Raw genomic sequence first — 14,718 nt, 5'->3', positions numbered from 1 at the left:
TCATACACTACTGCACTGAGTACTTCCTAGTCTACCTGTGTGAATATTATGAAGTACTTTTACTGTGTACTTTTGGAGTAATCCTCTGTCAAAATCCTTAACATTTAAAATAAGGTTTTTATTCCATGTCGAAGTAGGTCGAAATTGACTTAATCATGTGCTCTGTTGGGTATTTTGACAGAGGATTACTCCAAAAGTACACAGTAAAAGTACTTCATAATATTCACACAGGTAGACTAGGAAGTACTCAGTGCAGTAGTGTATGACTCTTGGACTACTTATTTAAAATAAGGTTTTTATTCCATGTTGAAGTAGGTCGAAATTGACTTAATCATGTCCTCTGTTGGGTATTTTGACAGAGGATTACTCCAAAAGTACACAGTAAAAGTACTTCATAATATTCATACATGTAGTCTAAGAAGTACTTAGTGCAGTAGTGTATGACTCTTGGACTACTTATTTAAAATAAGGTTTTTATTTCATGTTGAAGTAGGTCGAAATTGACTTAATCATGTCCTCTGTTGGGTATTTTGACAGAGGATTACTCCAAAAGTACACAGTAAAAGTACTTCATAATATTCATACATGTAGACTAGGAAGTACTCAGTACAGTAGTGTATGACTCTTGGACTACTTATTTAAAATAAGGTTTTTATTTCATGTTTAAGTAGGTCGAAATTGACTTAATCATGTCCTCTGTTGGGTATTTTGACAGAGGATTACTCCAAAAGTACACAGTAAAAGTACTTCATAATATTCACACAGGTAGTCTGGGAAGTACTTAGTGCAGTAGTGTATGACTCTTGGACTACTTATTTAAAATAAGGTTTTTATTCCATGTTGAAGTAGGTCGAAATTGACTTAATCATGTGCTCTGTTGGGTATTTTGACAGAGGATTACTCCAAAAGTACACAGTAAAAGTACTTCATAATATTCATACAGGTAGACTAGGAAGTACCCAGTGCAGTAGTGTATGACTCTTGGACTACTTATTTAAAATAAGGTTTTTATTCCATGTCAAATTACGACAACATTGACTTAATCATGTCCTCTGTTAGGTATTTTGACAGAGTATTACTCCAAAAAGTACACAGTAAAAGTACTTCATAATATTCACACAGGTAGTCTGGGAAGTACTTAGTGCAGTAGTGTATGACTCTTGGACTACTTATTTAAAATAAGGTTTTTATTCCATGTAAAAGTAGGTCGAACTTGACTTAATCATGTCCTCTGTTGGGTATTTTGACAGAGTATTACTCCAAAAGTACACAGTAAAAGTACTTCATAATATTCATACAGGTAGACTAGGAAGTACCAGTCCAGTAGTGTATGACTCTTGGACTACTTATTTAAAATAAGGTTTTTATTTCATGTTGAAGTAGGTCGAAATTGACTTAATCATGTCCTCTGTTGGGTATTTTGACAGAGGATTACTCCAAAAGTACACAGTAAAAGTACTTCATAATATTCACACAGGTAGTCTGGGAAGTACTTAGTGCAGTAGTGTATGACTCTTGGACTACTTATTTAAAATAAGGTTTTTATTCCATGTTGAAGTAGGTCGAAATTGACTTAATCATGTGCTCTGTTGGGTATTTTGACAGAGGATTACTCCAAAAGTACACAGTAAAAGTACTTCATAATATTCATACAGGTAGACTAGGAAGTACCCAGTGCAGTAGTGTATGACTCTTGGACTACTTATTTAAAATAAGGTTTTTATTCCATGTCAAATTACGACAACATTGACTTAATCATGTCCTCTGTTAGGTATTTTGACAGAGTATTACTCCAAAAAGTACACAGTAAAAGTACTTCATAATATTCACACAGGTAGTCTGGGAAGTACTTAGTGCAGTAGTGTATGACTCTTGGACTACTTATTTAAAATAAGGTTTTTATTCCATGTAAAAGTAGGTCGAACTTGACTTAATCATGTCCTCTGTTGGGTATTTTGACAGAGTATTACTCCAAAAGTACACAGTAAAAGTACTTCATAATATTCACACAGGTAGTCTGTGAAGTACTTAGTCCAGTAGTGTATGACTCTTGGACTACTTATTTAAAATAAGGTTTTTATACCATGTTGAAGTAGGTCGAAATTGACTTAATCATGTCCTCTGTTAGCTATTTTGACAGGGGATTACTCCAAAAGTACACAGTAAAAGTACTTCGTAATATTCACACAGGTAGTCTGGGAAGTACTTAGTGCAGTAGTGTATGACTCTTGGACTACTTATTTAAAATAAGGTTTTTATTTCATGTTGAAGTAGGTCGAAATTGACTTAATCATGTCCTCTGTTGGGTATTTTGACAGAGGATTACTCCAAAAGTACACAGTAAAAGTACTTCATAATATTCACACAGGTAGTCTGGGAAGTACTTAGTGCAGTAGTGTATGACTCTTGGACTACTTATTTAAAATAAGGTTTTTATTCCATGTTGAAGTAGGTCGAAATTGACTTAATCATGTCCTCTGTTGGGTATTTTGACAGAGGATTACTCCAAAAGTACACAGTAAAAGTACTTCATAATATTCATACAGGTAGACTAGGAAGTACCCAGTGCAGTAGTGTATGACTCTTGGACTACTTATTTAAAATAAGGTTTTTATTCCATGTCAAATTACGACAACATTGACTTAATCATGTCCTCTGTTAGGTATTTTGACAGAGTATTACTCCAAAAAGTACACAGTAAAAGTACTTCATAATATTCACACAGGTAGTCTGGGAAGTACTTAGTGCAGTAGTGTATGACTCTTGGACTACTTATTTAAAATAAGGTTTTTATTCCATGTAAAAGTAGGTCGAACTTGACTTAATCATGTCCTCTGTTGGGTATTTTGACAGAGTATTACTCCAAAAGTACACAGTAAAAGTACTTCATAATATTCACACAGGTAGTCTGTGAAGTACTTAGTCCAGTAGTGTATGACTCTTGGACTACTTATTTAAAATAAGGTTTTTATACCATGTTGAAGTAGGTCGAAATTGACTTAATCATGTCCTCTGTTAGCTATTTTGACAGGGGATTACTCCAAAAGTACACAGTAAAAGTACTTCGTAATATTCACACAGGTAGTCTGGGAAGTACTTAGTCCAGTAGTGTATGACTCTTGGACTACTTATTTAAAATAAGGTTTTTATACCATGTCAAAGTACGACAACATTGACTTAATCATGTCCTCTGTTATGTATTTTGACAGAGGATTACTCCAAAAGTACACAGTAAAAGTACTTCATAATATTCACACAGGTAGTCTGGGAAGTACTTAGTCCAGTAGTGTATGACTCTTGGACTACTTATTTAAAATAAGGTTTTTATACCATGTTGAAGTAGGTCGAAATTGACTTAATCATGTCCTCTGTTAGCTATTTTGACAGGGGATTACTCCAAAAGTACACAGTAAAAGTACTTCATAATATTCATACAGGTAGACTAGGAAGTACTCAGTGCAGTAGTGTATGACTCTTGGACTACTTATTTAAAATAAGGTTTTTATTTCATGTTGAAGTAGGTCGAAATTGACTTAATCATGTCCTCTGTTGGGTATTTTGACAGAGGATTACTCCAAAAGTACACAGTAAAAGTACTTCATAATATTCACACATGTAGACTAGGAAGTACTCAGTGCAGTAGTGTATGACTCTTGGACTACTTATTTAAAATAAGGTTTTTATTCCATGTCAAATTACGACAACATTGACTTAATCATGTCCTCTGTTGGGTATTTTGACAGAGTATTACTCCAAAAATACTTCATATTACGCTTGCAGGTAGTCTGGGACGTATTTAGTTCACTACTTTCAAGTTTTCACTTCGTTTCTTCTTCTTTTTTGTGAGTTTTCTGACGGAATCGTCTGTTTCGGTGTGTGTAAACAGAGTTTAAGTAAATAACTAAATAAATAACTTCCATAACGCCGGAGTGTTGTTATTGCTCTCCGGGGATGCAGCTGGACGATACTCAGTCCCAGCAGCATGAATCTTGAACTCCTCACAGTCCCTCCCAGCTTCTCAATGCCGTTTCATTACGATTACCGTAAACGTTTGTAAATTCGCGCACTAGAAAACAACGTGCGGCTGATTTGGCCAGGCACTCGCGAACCACGGCTGGCGTGACCAGGCACTCGCGAACCACGGCTGGCGTGACTGCAGTGTTCCAAGGGGAGCCAAAGAAAATATTGCACATCGTGTACAATACCATAAACTAACTTTCCTTACTGAATGCTCATGATTTATAATACACACGTATTTCATCACATGACAAATCAGCATTTCTACAGTTGCTGAACTCACACGCCTGCAGCCTCAAGGAAACGAGGCTGTCACGACCAAAGGTCATTAAGCTCCATCAGCTTCCTCTGTAAGACACTGTAAGTTCAGCTGACTTAGCTGGTACAATTTCACACAGCGCTGTCACAGCTCCATACACAGAAATGCAGGACACCAACAAGAAGACATGGTGTTATCATACAACTTCCATTTTACGAACACGGGCAGAGACACATTACGTTCGTCTAATTTTGTCAATGTGTACGAGGAAACGTTAGCAATGCTCACTTAGCTTAATTCGCTAGCTTGGCTAACGTTAGCAAGCTGACTAAGAGAGTCCACTCAGGTGTCAAGACCAAATTACTAATAACGAGAGTAGTTTTTCAAACACAACTCCGCTAAGATTAAAGCTAGGCTGACAAAAAGACGAATGTGACCCAAAGCAGTCACTCACCACTGGGGTCGCCCAGCGACGTGGGGACCTCTCCGCTGTCCAGGATGCTGAAGCCTTCGTCGTTTTCAATCCCGGCGATCTCGCTCTCCTGCTGGGCCAAGAACGCGGCAGCGGGGTCCTCCTCTGAGCCGACACCGTTTCCAGCGGGGTGCGCGTTTAGCATGTCAAAATCATCCATGGTGTATGTGTTCGTGGCAGCTTAAATGTATGAAACTGGGGGGGTCAGGTGTAGCGATTGTCCAAAGCCGAGTAGCTAAACGGGAAGAAGGATGATTAGAGGGGAAAAAATGTACAAGCGAGCGAACCGGAAACGGGTGAACAACCAATAAAAAACCAGAATATGTGACTGATAGGAGAAAGAACCAATCACGTAGTACCTAATTCAAAAGTGGACCAATCGAATCTTTGAACCTTCTGCATACGGGTCCCATGACCTGTGAGAAAAATCCGCAGTCGGCGATTTTAGGTGACACTGAAGGCGTAATCGATTTTATATTCTCGTATCGAAAATTAAACTCGAACAAATTAATGAGAAAAAAAATTAAACGTAAATTTTATTTCTAGCTACATTTTTCAGGAGTTGTTTACATTGGCTCCTTTCTTGGCCTATGGCATAGAGCAGGGTGTAGTTGGTTTGTCTTGGGTGTGTTTTTCACCGTCTACCTTCACAAACCCTCCAGGTCCTGCTGCCTAAGTTATTGTAAATAATTAACAACAGTGACATTCTAAAGGAGCTCTGGTGTCAAACAACCAGTCAGCTGACCAGGAGGGCATGAATCAGCTGAGCGAAACACACATTGGCAGTCAATATGTGATGCAGCTACTACTACTTCTAGTCTACCACAATTATTAAAAAAACAACAACTTTGGAGTTTGGAGCAAACAAAGAATGTACAAATAGCTAAATAGTGTTCAATAGGGAAAAACCAAGGTGTCTCCTCAATTGCTCATTACCTAATATGATCAGGCATAAAGAAATTGAGTGGCTCCAAAATTTCAATTAATTTCAAATGATTTTAAAGGTCCAGCATGTAACATTTAAGAGGGTATATTGGCACAAAGTTGGCATACTATCCATAAGTATGTTTGTATAATTATATCACTTTCAAATAAATAAATAAAAAGGTTTCTATAGCCTTAAAAAAACAAGCCTTTGATGTACGTAAGTCAATGGCCTTACTTTACAGAGGACACCATTGTGCACTGCCATGTTTCTACAGCAGCCAGAAAGCTCTGAACTGCACAGCTCACTGCACAAGAAAGCACAATATCCTTTCTGGTATGTGAAAGCCACTGCAGTTCTCTGATGCACTTGGTAAAAGGATGGGTGATACTTCTTCTGGTACAACCTGCAGTCCACCTTTAGATGTCACTAATTCTTACACACTGAATGTGTGAAGAATGAATTATGAAAAAGACAAAAAAAAAAAAACAGGTACACTGGTAAAAGTTTATTCAACTTTTGCAAATGTGTTAGAGGGATGTTATTTTGGGAATTAAAAAGTAACATCAACAAAATATCAATATAACATAATATCCTGTAACTGTACAATTCCTAATAACTCACATGATTAAGTGGAAAAGTAATATGTTTTTAATTAACTTGACTGTTTTTAATATATAGCAGTACAGTGGAAGATCCAGATATTACAACTCTGTTGGAGCTCTAGCTTATACCGAGTGCAAAAGCCAGTGTGGTGATAACGGCTTTTTCAAGTCCCATTAGCACCAGTGAAAATGGGACATGAATGTAATTTTGTCAGTATAAATATCCAGGAGACTCATTCAATGTGCTCTGACTAATGTCACAGGCAGTGTGCAATTGAAAAAACAAAACAAAAAAACAGCTCAGTTGAAACTTTTCTTTTACTGGTCCCAAGAAAAGAAATCACCCCACAATGAGATTGGTATTTACGGAAAGGCTGTAAATGCCTCATTAAAACACATTTTCATGTTGAATGTTCCTATGATAATGATAGTCTTTGTACAAATGAAACACAAAGGCTGCTTAAAATTAAATTGGATGAACAAAAACAATTATTTGACATGGACGTGCGTTTAAAACTTTAAACTTGACCGACATGACCGATGTAACAGCATAAATCACAGGACCTGCGTAGTAACATATTTCCCAAAACACATGAAGCAAACATTCAGTCAGTAAAATATTTGTAACGTATGCAGTAATACAATGTAAAACAAAGAATTTAAAACGTAACCTGATTCAGACAGATAATTCACCCTTGCCATAATGTAGCAGCAATAGCAGTGATAACTAACTATCTAACTAACTACTGTTCTTAAAGCGTTACACCTTAAATAATTTAATGAATTACAAAACATGGATATATGACAGAGTAATTGGACGGTCACTCTTAAATGAAAATTTAGTACAAATTCTCCATACAAGATGAAAATAAATGTGTAACATAAAGTGTTGACAGTGAATAGAGAAGCAGTGTGTTTCAGTAATATTTTTGGTCACAACTGAAACAAGCTTCTCCATGCAGTCCACTATCTAAATGCTTGCTGATGATGCACCACATAATAGGTAGTCATTAGAGAGGAAGATTTTTTTTGTTTTTATCAATGCAATCATTGATAAAACATTTTTCAATTTTGTCTCATCTTTTTAATATGACCATGCAAAGTCAGATGAACTGACTGCCTTTTAATAATCCAACGAATAATCAAATAATTGAATATTCATGCTCAAAACCACATTACATTACAAGTAAAGTGTTTGAAGCCTGTCCTGAAAGTGTTCTTACATAAGAACAGTAGACAGACAGGTTACTGGCATGTGCATTCAACTCACTTTACACATGAAGTATTCAGGCTTAATCTGGTTAACATCTCAGTCCTAAAGCCTTGGCAATTTGAATTTGTGTAGCCAACACAAGAAAACTGCAACTCTTTTAGGTTATCAACAAGCAGCAAAATAGAATTACTTTTTCAAATATCAGATTTTTTTACCAAATGCCCCCACCCCCTTCATTATTCAAAATGTATGCTATAAATGTTATTTTAAATTTAAATTAGTTAAGGTTGTACGATCTTTTCTGTCTTGCAATCATATCATTGATACTGTTTCTCAGTAAACCGGGACTAGTAGTATATCCTTCAGTATTTTCTTCTTGTTGTGTAATCTAGCACCATGCTAGCAGCTCCAAGTAATGCAGGGTCCTCCAAGTCTGATGTGACAACTTTGATGCTCTGTGCAGAGAGGAGAGCTCTCCCATGGACAATGTGCTGCACTGGGTTCTGGTAGTAAGAAGCCAAGACTCCAGATAGAATCACAAGAGAGGGGTTTACTATATGGAGAATGTTGATGATGCCCACACCTAGAGCTGTGCAGGCTGCAGACACAAAGACAAAAAAACATTTTTACAAACAGGTATAATTATTACCAGTGAATTTTTCTCGGCAATGGACTGCACCATTGTTCATCATTCATTATCAAGACAGTGGCGGTGCGCCATATTATAATTTGTCCCACCACAGTTTAATAATGAATCCGTTTTACACTTCTAATATTATCACCAGAGACTTCTAACTTAATGTTGTGTGTCCATTACTTTCTTGTAGAGTTCAGTGCAGCAGATTTTGCTTCATGCTTGCTCACTCACACGTTATTACTGTCCACGTAGACAACGAGATCCCATAAACACCATTCAGACATGGTATTAACATGCGCACTGAGAAATCTGATCACAAGTGGGCAGCATTAAGTATTACTGTTCACACCAAGTGGCAACCAGTCATGATGTCAGAGAAAGAATCTGAACCTCCATTTTGAAGCCTCCAAAATCGCATTTCCAGTGCCAGGAAAATGTTCACTGACGCTATAAATCAAGTGGAAACTAGTATTTTCACATAGACTTCCCTGTAAATGGGGATTAGGTGAATTGGACACTCTAAATTGACCATAGGAGTGAGTGTGAGAATGAATGGTCGTTTGTCTCTAGCTGTGTGTGGCCCTGCGATGGACTGGCGAACTGTCCAGGGTGTACCCCGCCTATCGCCCGATGTAGCTGAGATTGGCACCCCCCGCGACCCTCTGGTGGAGGATAAAGCGGTTAGATGATGACTGACTGACTTCCCTGTAAATTATTTTGCAACCAGTGGAGTCGCCCTTACTGGCAACTCAAAATATTCCTGGTTGTTTTTAGAAGGAACCCAGAAGCCTACATCCATTATTTTTAATATACAGAATGTGGTTCATGTGTCTCCTGTAACATGTGATGGCATCTGGCTTAATTCATGCTGAATTCAAATGCACACAGACAAAATGTGTTTTTAATCTGACTGTACAGATGTGTCTGGTGTCAACATGTTTGTGTGTCAGTGTTTGTTTGCGTCTGAGAGTGAAAAAAGTTGACAAACTGAGCAAAGCAAAATGAACTTTACCATTAAAATGAAGTCATGAGAACTCATTTAATTCTCAAGTCTGTATGTCAGGCTCTGTCATACATGGGGAACTGCAAGCACTTGCATGTGTGTATTCACCCCCACTAATGCCCAAGATGGAATCAATCAATTAGGCAAACACTACTGCAATGTGGTGAAAAATTACAAATCTTTAAATAAATGCATTCAGAAATAAATAAATTAAATACTTTATTTATATATCATTATATATTTATATAGTTTGTCTATGCATGTTGCCCTGTGATAGACTGGTGAACTGTCCAGGGATTAACCCCCCTATCGGGTATGTTAGCTGAGATTGGCAAAGCTCCCCAGGCGACCCTCATGTGGAGGATAATGCAGTAGGAGAACTGTGGCGCGTGTGCACTTTTATGGTCACCTGCATAAAACCAGATCTACAATCTGAGCACTGCCTGTTCTCTGGCAGGAAGAAGTTGTAGAGTCCTCACACGCCTGTAACCAATACTGCATTAGACTGAGCCCCAGGGCCCTATAGACGTATATCTCATTATCATACCACACCTAAATACAGAAAAAATAAATGTAGAAATAAATAAATCATTATTTTATTTATTTCTGTTCCCTGGTTCATTCCCTAGTTTGAGCTTTGAGGAGAATTTGTTTTGTGTGTGGTCTGTGCTCTCACCCTTGTTCAGAATAGCATCGGCTTTAGGGTTGCCCAAACTGGCTGCAGTGATGAGGTGGGCAGCAGTGACCGGCTCAGAAAGCTTCATATCCATCCCCTCCACCTTCAGCAAATCCTCTAAAAGAGACACACCAACACTCAAGTAAGATATAAAGCAACCTAGGGTATGTAAATTATATGTCTAATAACGAGATTTGATTTAGATTGTTTCATTTATCTCAAACAATCAACATACTGTGACAGAAAAAATAAAGCAGATTAATCAATTCTGATTGATTCTGTCAAGCACAACAAAAAACCTACGCATTCGAGAAGGAGCAGGCAGCAGCATAGTGCTTTTTTATTACATTACATTACATGTCATTTAGCAGACGCTTTTATCCAAAGCAACTTACAATGGGTATGAGCACAATCAGCCAGGGGTGGAATCGAACTTGCGACCATTGCGACCATGATGTCTTTCGCACACAGGGTACTGGTCTTAACCACTGAACCACTCCACCCCAGCTTTTTTGGTCCTGCCCCCACTTTACATTATCATATAATTGCACAATTGAATATGTATAGATACACTGTATGTATGCACACTGCTTAAAACAATGTAGGTCATACAACAACATACAACAATACAACAATGTAACATCATATTGTACAACAATAAACTGACTAATGCAAAAAAAATAAGATATACATAAACACACATACACATACATATATACAAACTCTACCACTATGTAACCATTGTATTGTCTTTTGTGTTTTAATTTTACTGTGTGCATTTGTCACAGATTATGGCAAAGAGGAACAGGGGAACCACGCAAGACAAAAAGGCAACAATGCCCATGATCCCGAGTTGCTTCCCAGCCATCAAGTCATCAAACTAGGTCTTTTGTTACTGCTTTGACTAAGCGATGCTATAGCACTGTGCATTTAATCCACAGTAAAGACTTCTCCAACACCACAACAGTGATGGAAAACACTTTACAAACTATATAGGGTCTGCGCTCTATGGCATCAATTGTAGATACAATGTGTATAAGACACACCTTACACTCTCAGTCTACTCATAGTTGTTCACTCAGTCTCAGCACATTCCTCAAAAATACAGATATTACTATAAAACTCTTACCGTCGTGCAGTCTTTTAGCCTCTCTCTGCAGGGCCATCCCAGACGCATAGGCCTCTATGCATCCACGGCTGCCACATGAACACTCGGGGCCTTCTAATGAAACCATGATGTGACCCAGCTCTGCAGCGCAGAAGGTGCTGCCATGGACCAGCTCACTGTGGTGGATAATTCCTCCACCAATACCTACAGACAGAGACAAAGACATGATGTATTTATTTTCCTTGACAGTCAAGGCAATTAAGCAAGAGGTCTAATTTACTACATGGAACTCAGTGCAACCAATATCACCATTTTACCTGAATGAATGATTAAGATAATTCAAGAAACAACTGAAAGGAATCATAAATCATAATCAAAATATTTAATATTTTTTTCAATGTTTATTGTTTTCAGTCATTTAAATCTTCATTGCCAAATTTAAAATGAAAAAAGTCTCCTTATTTATTTTAATCACATAATCACATGTATACTTTCAGCTTTTATCGCTGTGATATGTCAAAAATTAGATCATGTCATGTACTGTAAATCTATCAATCATGTTCTGAAATTTCAACTTGAGAGTGAAGAAAATCACTCAAATTGTTTGTCTTTGAAGATTTGTTATTCACGTTACCCGGTGCTTATAAAGCTAAATTTATATCTATTCATGTTTTTGCATTAATTTTATATGCAATTTCATTTCTGGACAAATTGGAGCCACATTTGGTGAAAGCGTACTATGGATAAAGGTTGCTTTCAGGCATGCTCGGCAACCCCCTAACATAAGTAAACATAAAAGAAACCGACTGAATAGTCCGTTTTTCTTTTAAGTTTGATATGTCCTGCGTTAGTGAATTTACCATAGCATTCCTACTGTCTTGAACACACCACCTGTGTGTGATGCGGTGCCATGCAGACTAGAACTTTCTCCAATACAGCTGCTGACAGCTTATGTTTTACTTTTGCCCCTTTTCGCTACTATCCGGTTTGGTTGTTTGTTGTATGGTGTTTGCAGTGCCGGCCCAAGCCTTTAGGGGGCCCTAAGCAGAATTTGATTTGGGGGCTCCCCCTCCAACCACACAGACTCAACTGTGTGTAACGATTATTGACACAAATGTCACACTAGCAATTACCAATTGTATTTATACATACGGATTATGAACTATTTTTCCCCTGAGCACAGATGCATAAGGACCACCCTATTTGTTCAAGAGTGGGTGTATACGGGAAGGGGGGTCTAGGTTTCCTCCCCCACAAAATTTTTAGTCTGGTAGATGCGATTTCCCATATTCTACTGCATTTTTGAGATGGCCAGCTGGAGAAGGGAAATTTGTTCAGATTCATAGCCTTTTGCTTTTTCAGGGCCCCTTTACCTCTTGGGCCCGGTGGGCTCTTTCAGTAATCCTTCCTTGCTCACATGCCAACAATGTTTTGGGGATCCCCTCTAGACCTCTGGCCTTTGGTAGACCCTTGTCTACCAAATAAACATTATTTACACCAAACCAGACACCTTTTAACCTTAAAGGGGACTTTAAGGTTTAAAATCACAGATTTATTTTAAACTTTGATATTCAAAGTGAAGCACAAAGTGTGGTTTACTGAAGTTTAATTGAAAAATTAATTAATTAATTTGATCATTCAATCATGTCACTTGTTTACGTCATTTAATATGTTTAAAAAACAAACAAAAAAAAAACACTTGATTGGTATTGCTGCAGAGCACAGCTGAATAAACTCCATCTGTCTGGCATCTGTATCCTGTTCTTTAATTGTTCTTTAATCCCCCATACCTTACTGCTCTAAACTGGCTATTTTTCCTGGAGACATCATTTCTCCTTTTTAGTCACTATGTCTCTAGATTGTTCAAGACAAGAGTCCTTTTAAATAATGTCACCTATGGAGTTAAAATAATCATTATTTATTTGATCCACCCACTCTGCATACACAATCAACTCCCAATTGTGTATTCAGTATTGACGTGTGGCAGGATGTAAACAGGACACATGGACAATGGACAATAAATCCTGGTAATATTGACATTGCAAACCATCACATTATATGTTATTGTTGTATTACCACTATATACTGATCATCCAATCTAAACTTCTGACATTTGGTGTAGACACTCCATACAGCCTCTACCTGTTTAAGAAACCTGTGCCTCTGCCACTCTCTGAACAGAAGAAACACACCGCAGTTTGTTTCTCATTTGCATATATGTATTTCTGCAAATATCTTCCCTACAAAGTAGCTGAGGTTTGTCCAGTATGTCGCCATCTCTACATACATGTTTTTGCTTACTCATTTTAAAAGTAACAGTCAATAGGGAAACTCCCAAAAGTGAAATAAGTCAGTTCAACTGCTCACAAACTCACCAACATTCCAAAAAAAACAACTGGATTCATGCAATTTTCAAATCCTGCTGCCTTGTCACCTGTGCCTGTGATGATTGTCACAAAGTTCTCCACTCCTTTGCCATGGCCAAACTTCTTCTCAGCCAGTGCAGCACAGTTGCCATCATTGTCGACCCAGACAGGGAGGTGCATGGCGTCCGAAATGGGTGTTCGGAGGTCAATTGTGGACCATTCCTGGATCAGCTTTGTTGAGTGCAGGACCACCCCTTCTTGCGGGTTTACTCGTCCACCCGTGGACACCCCTGAGATATCAATGACATATTTGGACAGAACTGTGTGAAAATATTTAAAATGAATATACTATTCAAAAAGGAATGTGAGTGCATGTTTGGTCACATGTAGGAGCTTAAACTCACTTTATTTTTATATCAACATGATTAAGATATTCATATTTGTGTATTTTCACATACCAACTCCTAGTATTCTGCAGTTGAGGCGCACAGCCTCCCACATGGCTTCAAAGCACATCTTCAATATGAGCTGCATCCTATCCTCAAAGGTCTTTGGATTAGGCTGAGTATATTTCTTCAATATCTTACCCTGCACAGTGAGGTCAGTGAAAGTGACACATCATTACCTCATATCTTTGTGAATAGATGCAAATATCATTGTGCTAAATACTTAATGCCCATTAAAATACAGCCACATCAAAATAGTAACAGTCAGTGCAGCCTACCTTCATGCATACAATAGCCACTCTGAGGTTGGTCCCTCCCAGGTCAACTGCCAGAGCACTCTGTGTCTCCAGGATGTGATCAATGTCTTGGGAGAAGGAGTCTTTCACTGGGGGGAAACAGAAGGTCTTCTGCAGGGGCTCGTCCAGGTCAATGGTGCGCAGAAACTTGAGAATACGAGTCACTGCATTGCCATCACCATAAATCTTGCCACTGATGAGAAACAGAAATCCAACTTAAAAAAAACAACACATACATAAAATCCCATTCTAGGATGTATGAAGTGCCCATATTATGATATAATATAATAATTTCCACAAAATTGTGAGGAAACTTGATGTAGACAGAAATCAGAGAGCCTTTGTCTAATCAGAATTTTAAAGAAAGAAAGAAAGCACATACATGCTGCATATTTCCACTTATCCATGTAACAACTCACATGTTAAAATGCTTATCATCACTGGAGACCGTGTGTTAATATCATATTAAATAATTCATACAATCTATGAGTACTGCACAAAAGCCTTATGGTACCACCAGCTTTGTTGTTTTGTAATTATATTTTTTAATATTTAGACAAATACGGATTTTATCAGTAACATTAATTAGGGTTCCACTCCAGGTTTAAGAGAGCCAGGGTCAAAAGTAAGGGTAGGTCACACAAAAAGCTACTTTACATGTCTCACATATTTTCTGCATAGGGAAATATTTACAC

At 37.8% G+C, this 14,718-nt stretch overlaps 1 protein-coding gene across 1 annotated transcript; it reads right to left on the bottom strand.

The window, feature by feature from the left end:
- Positions 1-6,578: 6,578 nt before the first annotated feature.
- Positions 6,579-14,238, bottom strand: LOC122760387 (bifunctional UDP-N-acetylglucosamine 2-epimerase/N-acetylmannosamine kinase-like; the record flags this gene model as incomplete). The annotated part of the gene is made up of 6 exons (XM_044015512.1): positions 6,579-8,089; positions 9,808-9,924; positions 10,937-11,119; positions 13,350-13,571; positions 13,740-13,869; positions 14,006-14,238. Coding segments are annotated over 6 exons (1,121 nt in total), but the record flags the coding sequence as incomplete, so codon positions are not given.
- Positions 14,239-14,718: the final 480 nt, after the last annotated feature.

The sequence above is a fragment of the Solea senegalensis genome, unplaced genomic scaffold, assembly GCF_019176455.1.
Source record: "Solea senegalensis isolate Sse05_10M unplaced genomic scaffold, IFAPA_SoseM_1 scf7180000013542, whole genome shotgun sequence".
Classification (NCBI taxonomy): Eukaryota; Metazoa; Chordata; class Actinopteri; order Pleuronectiformes; family Soleidae; genus Solea; species Solea senegalensis.
This window is presented reverse-complemented; position numbering and strand designations above follow the sequence as displayed.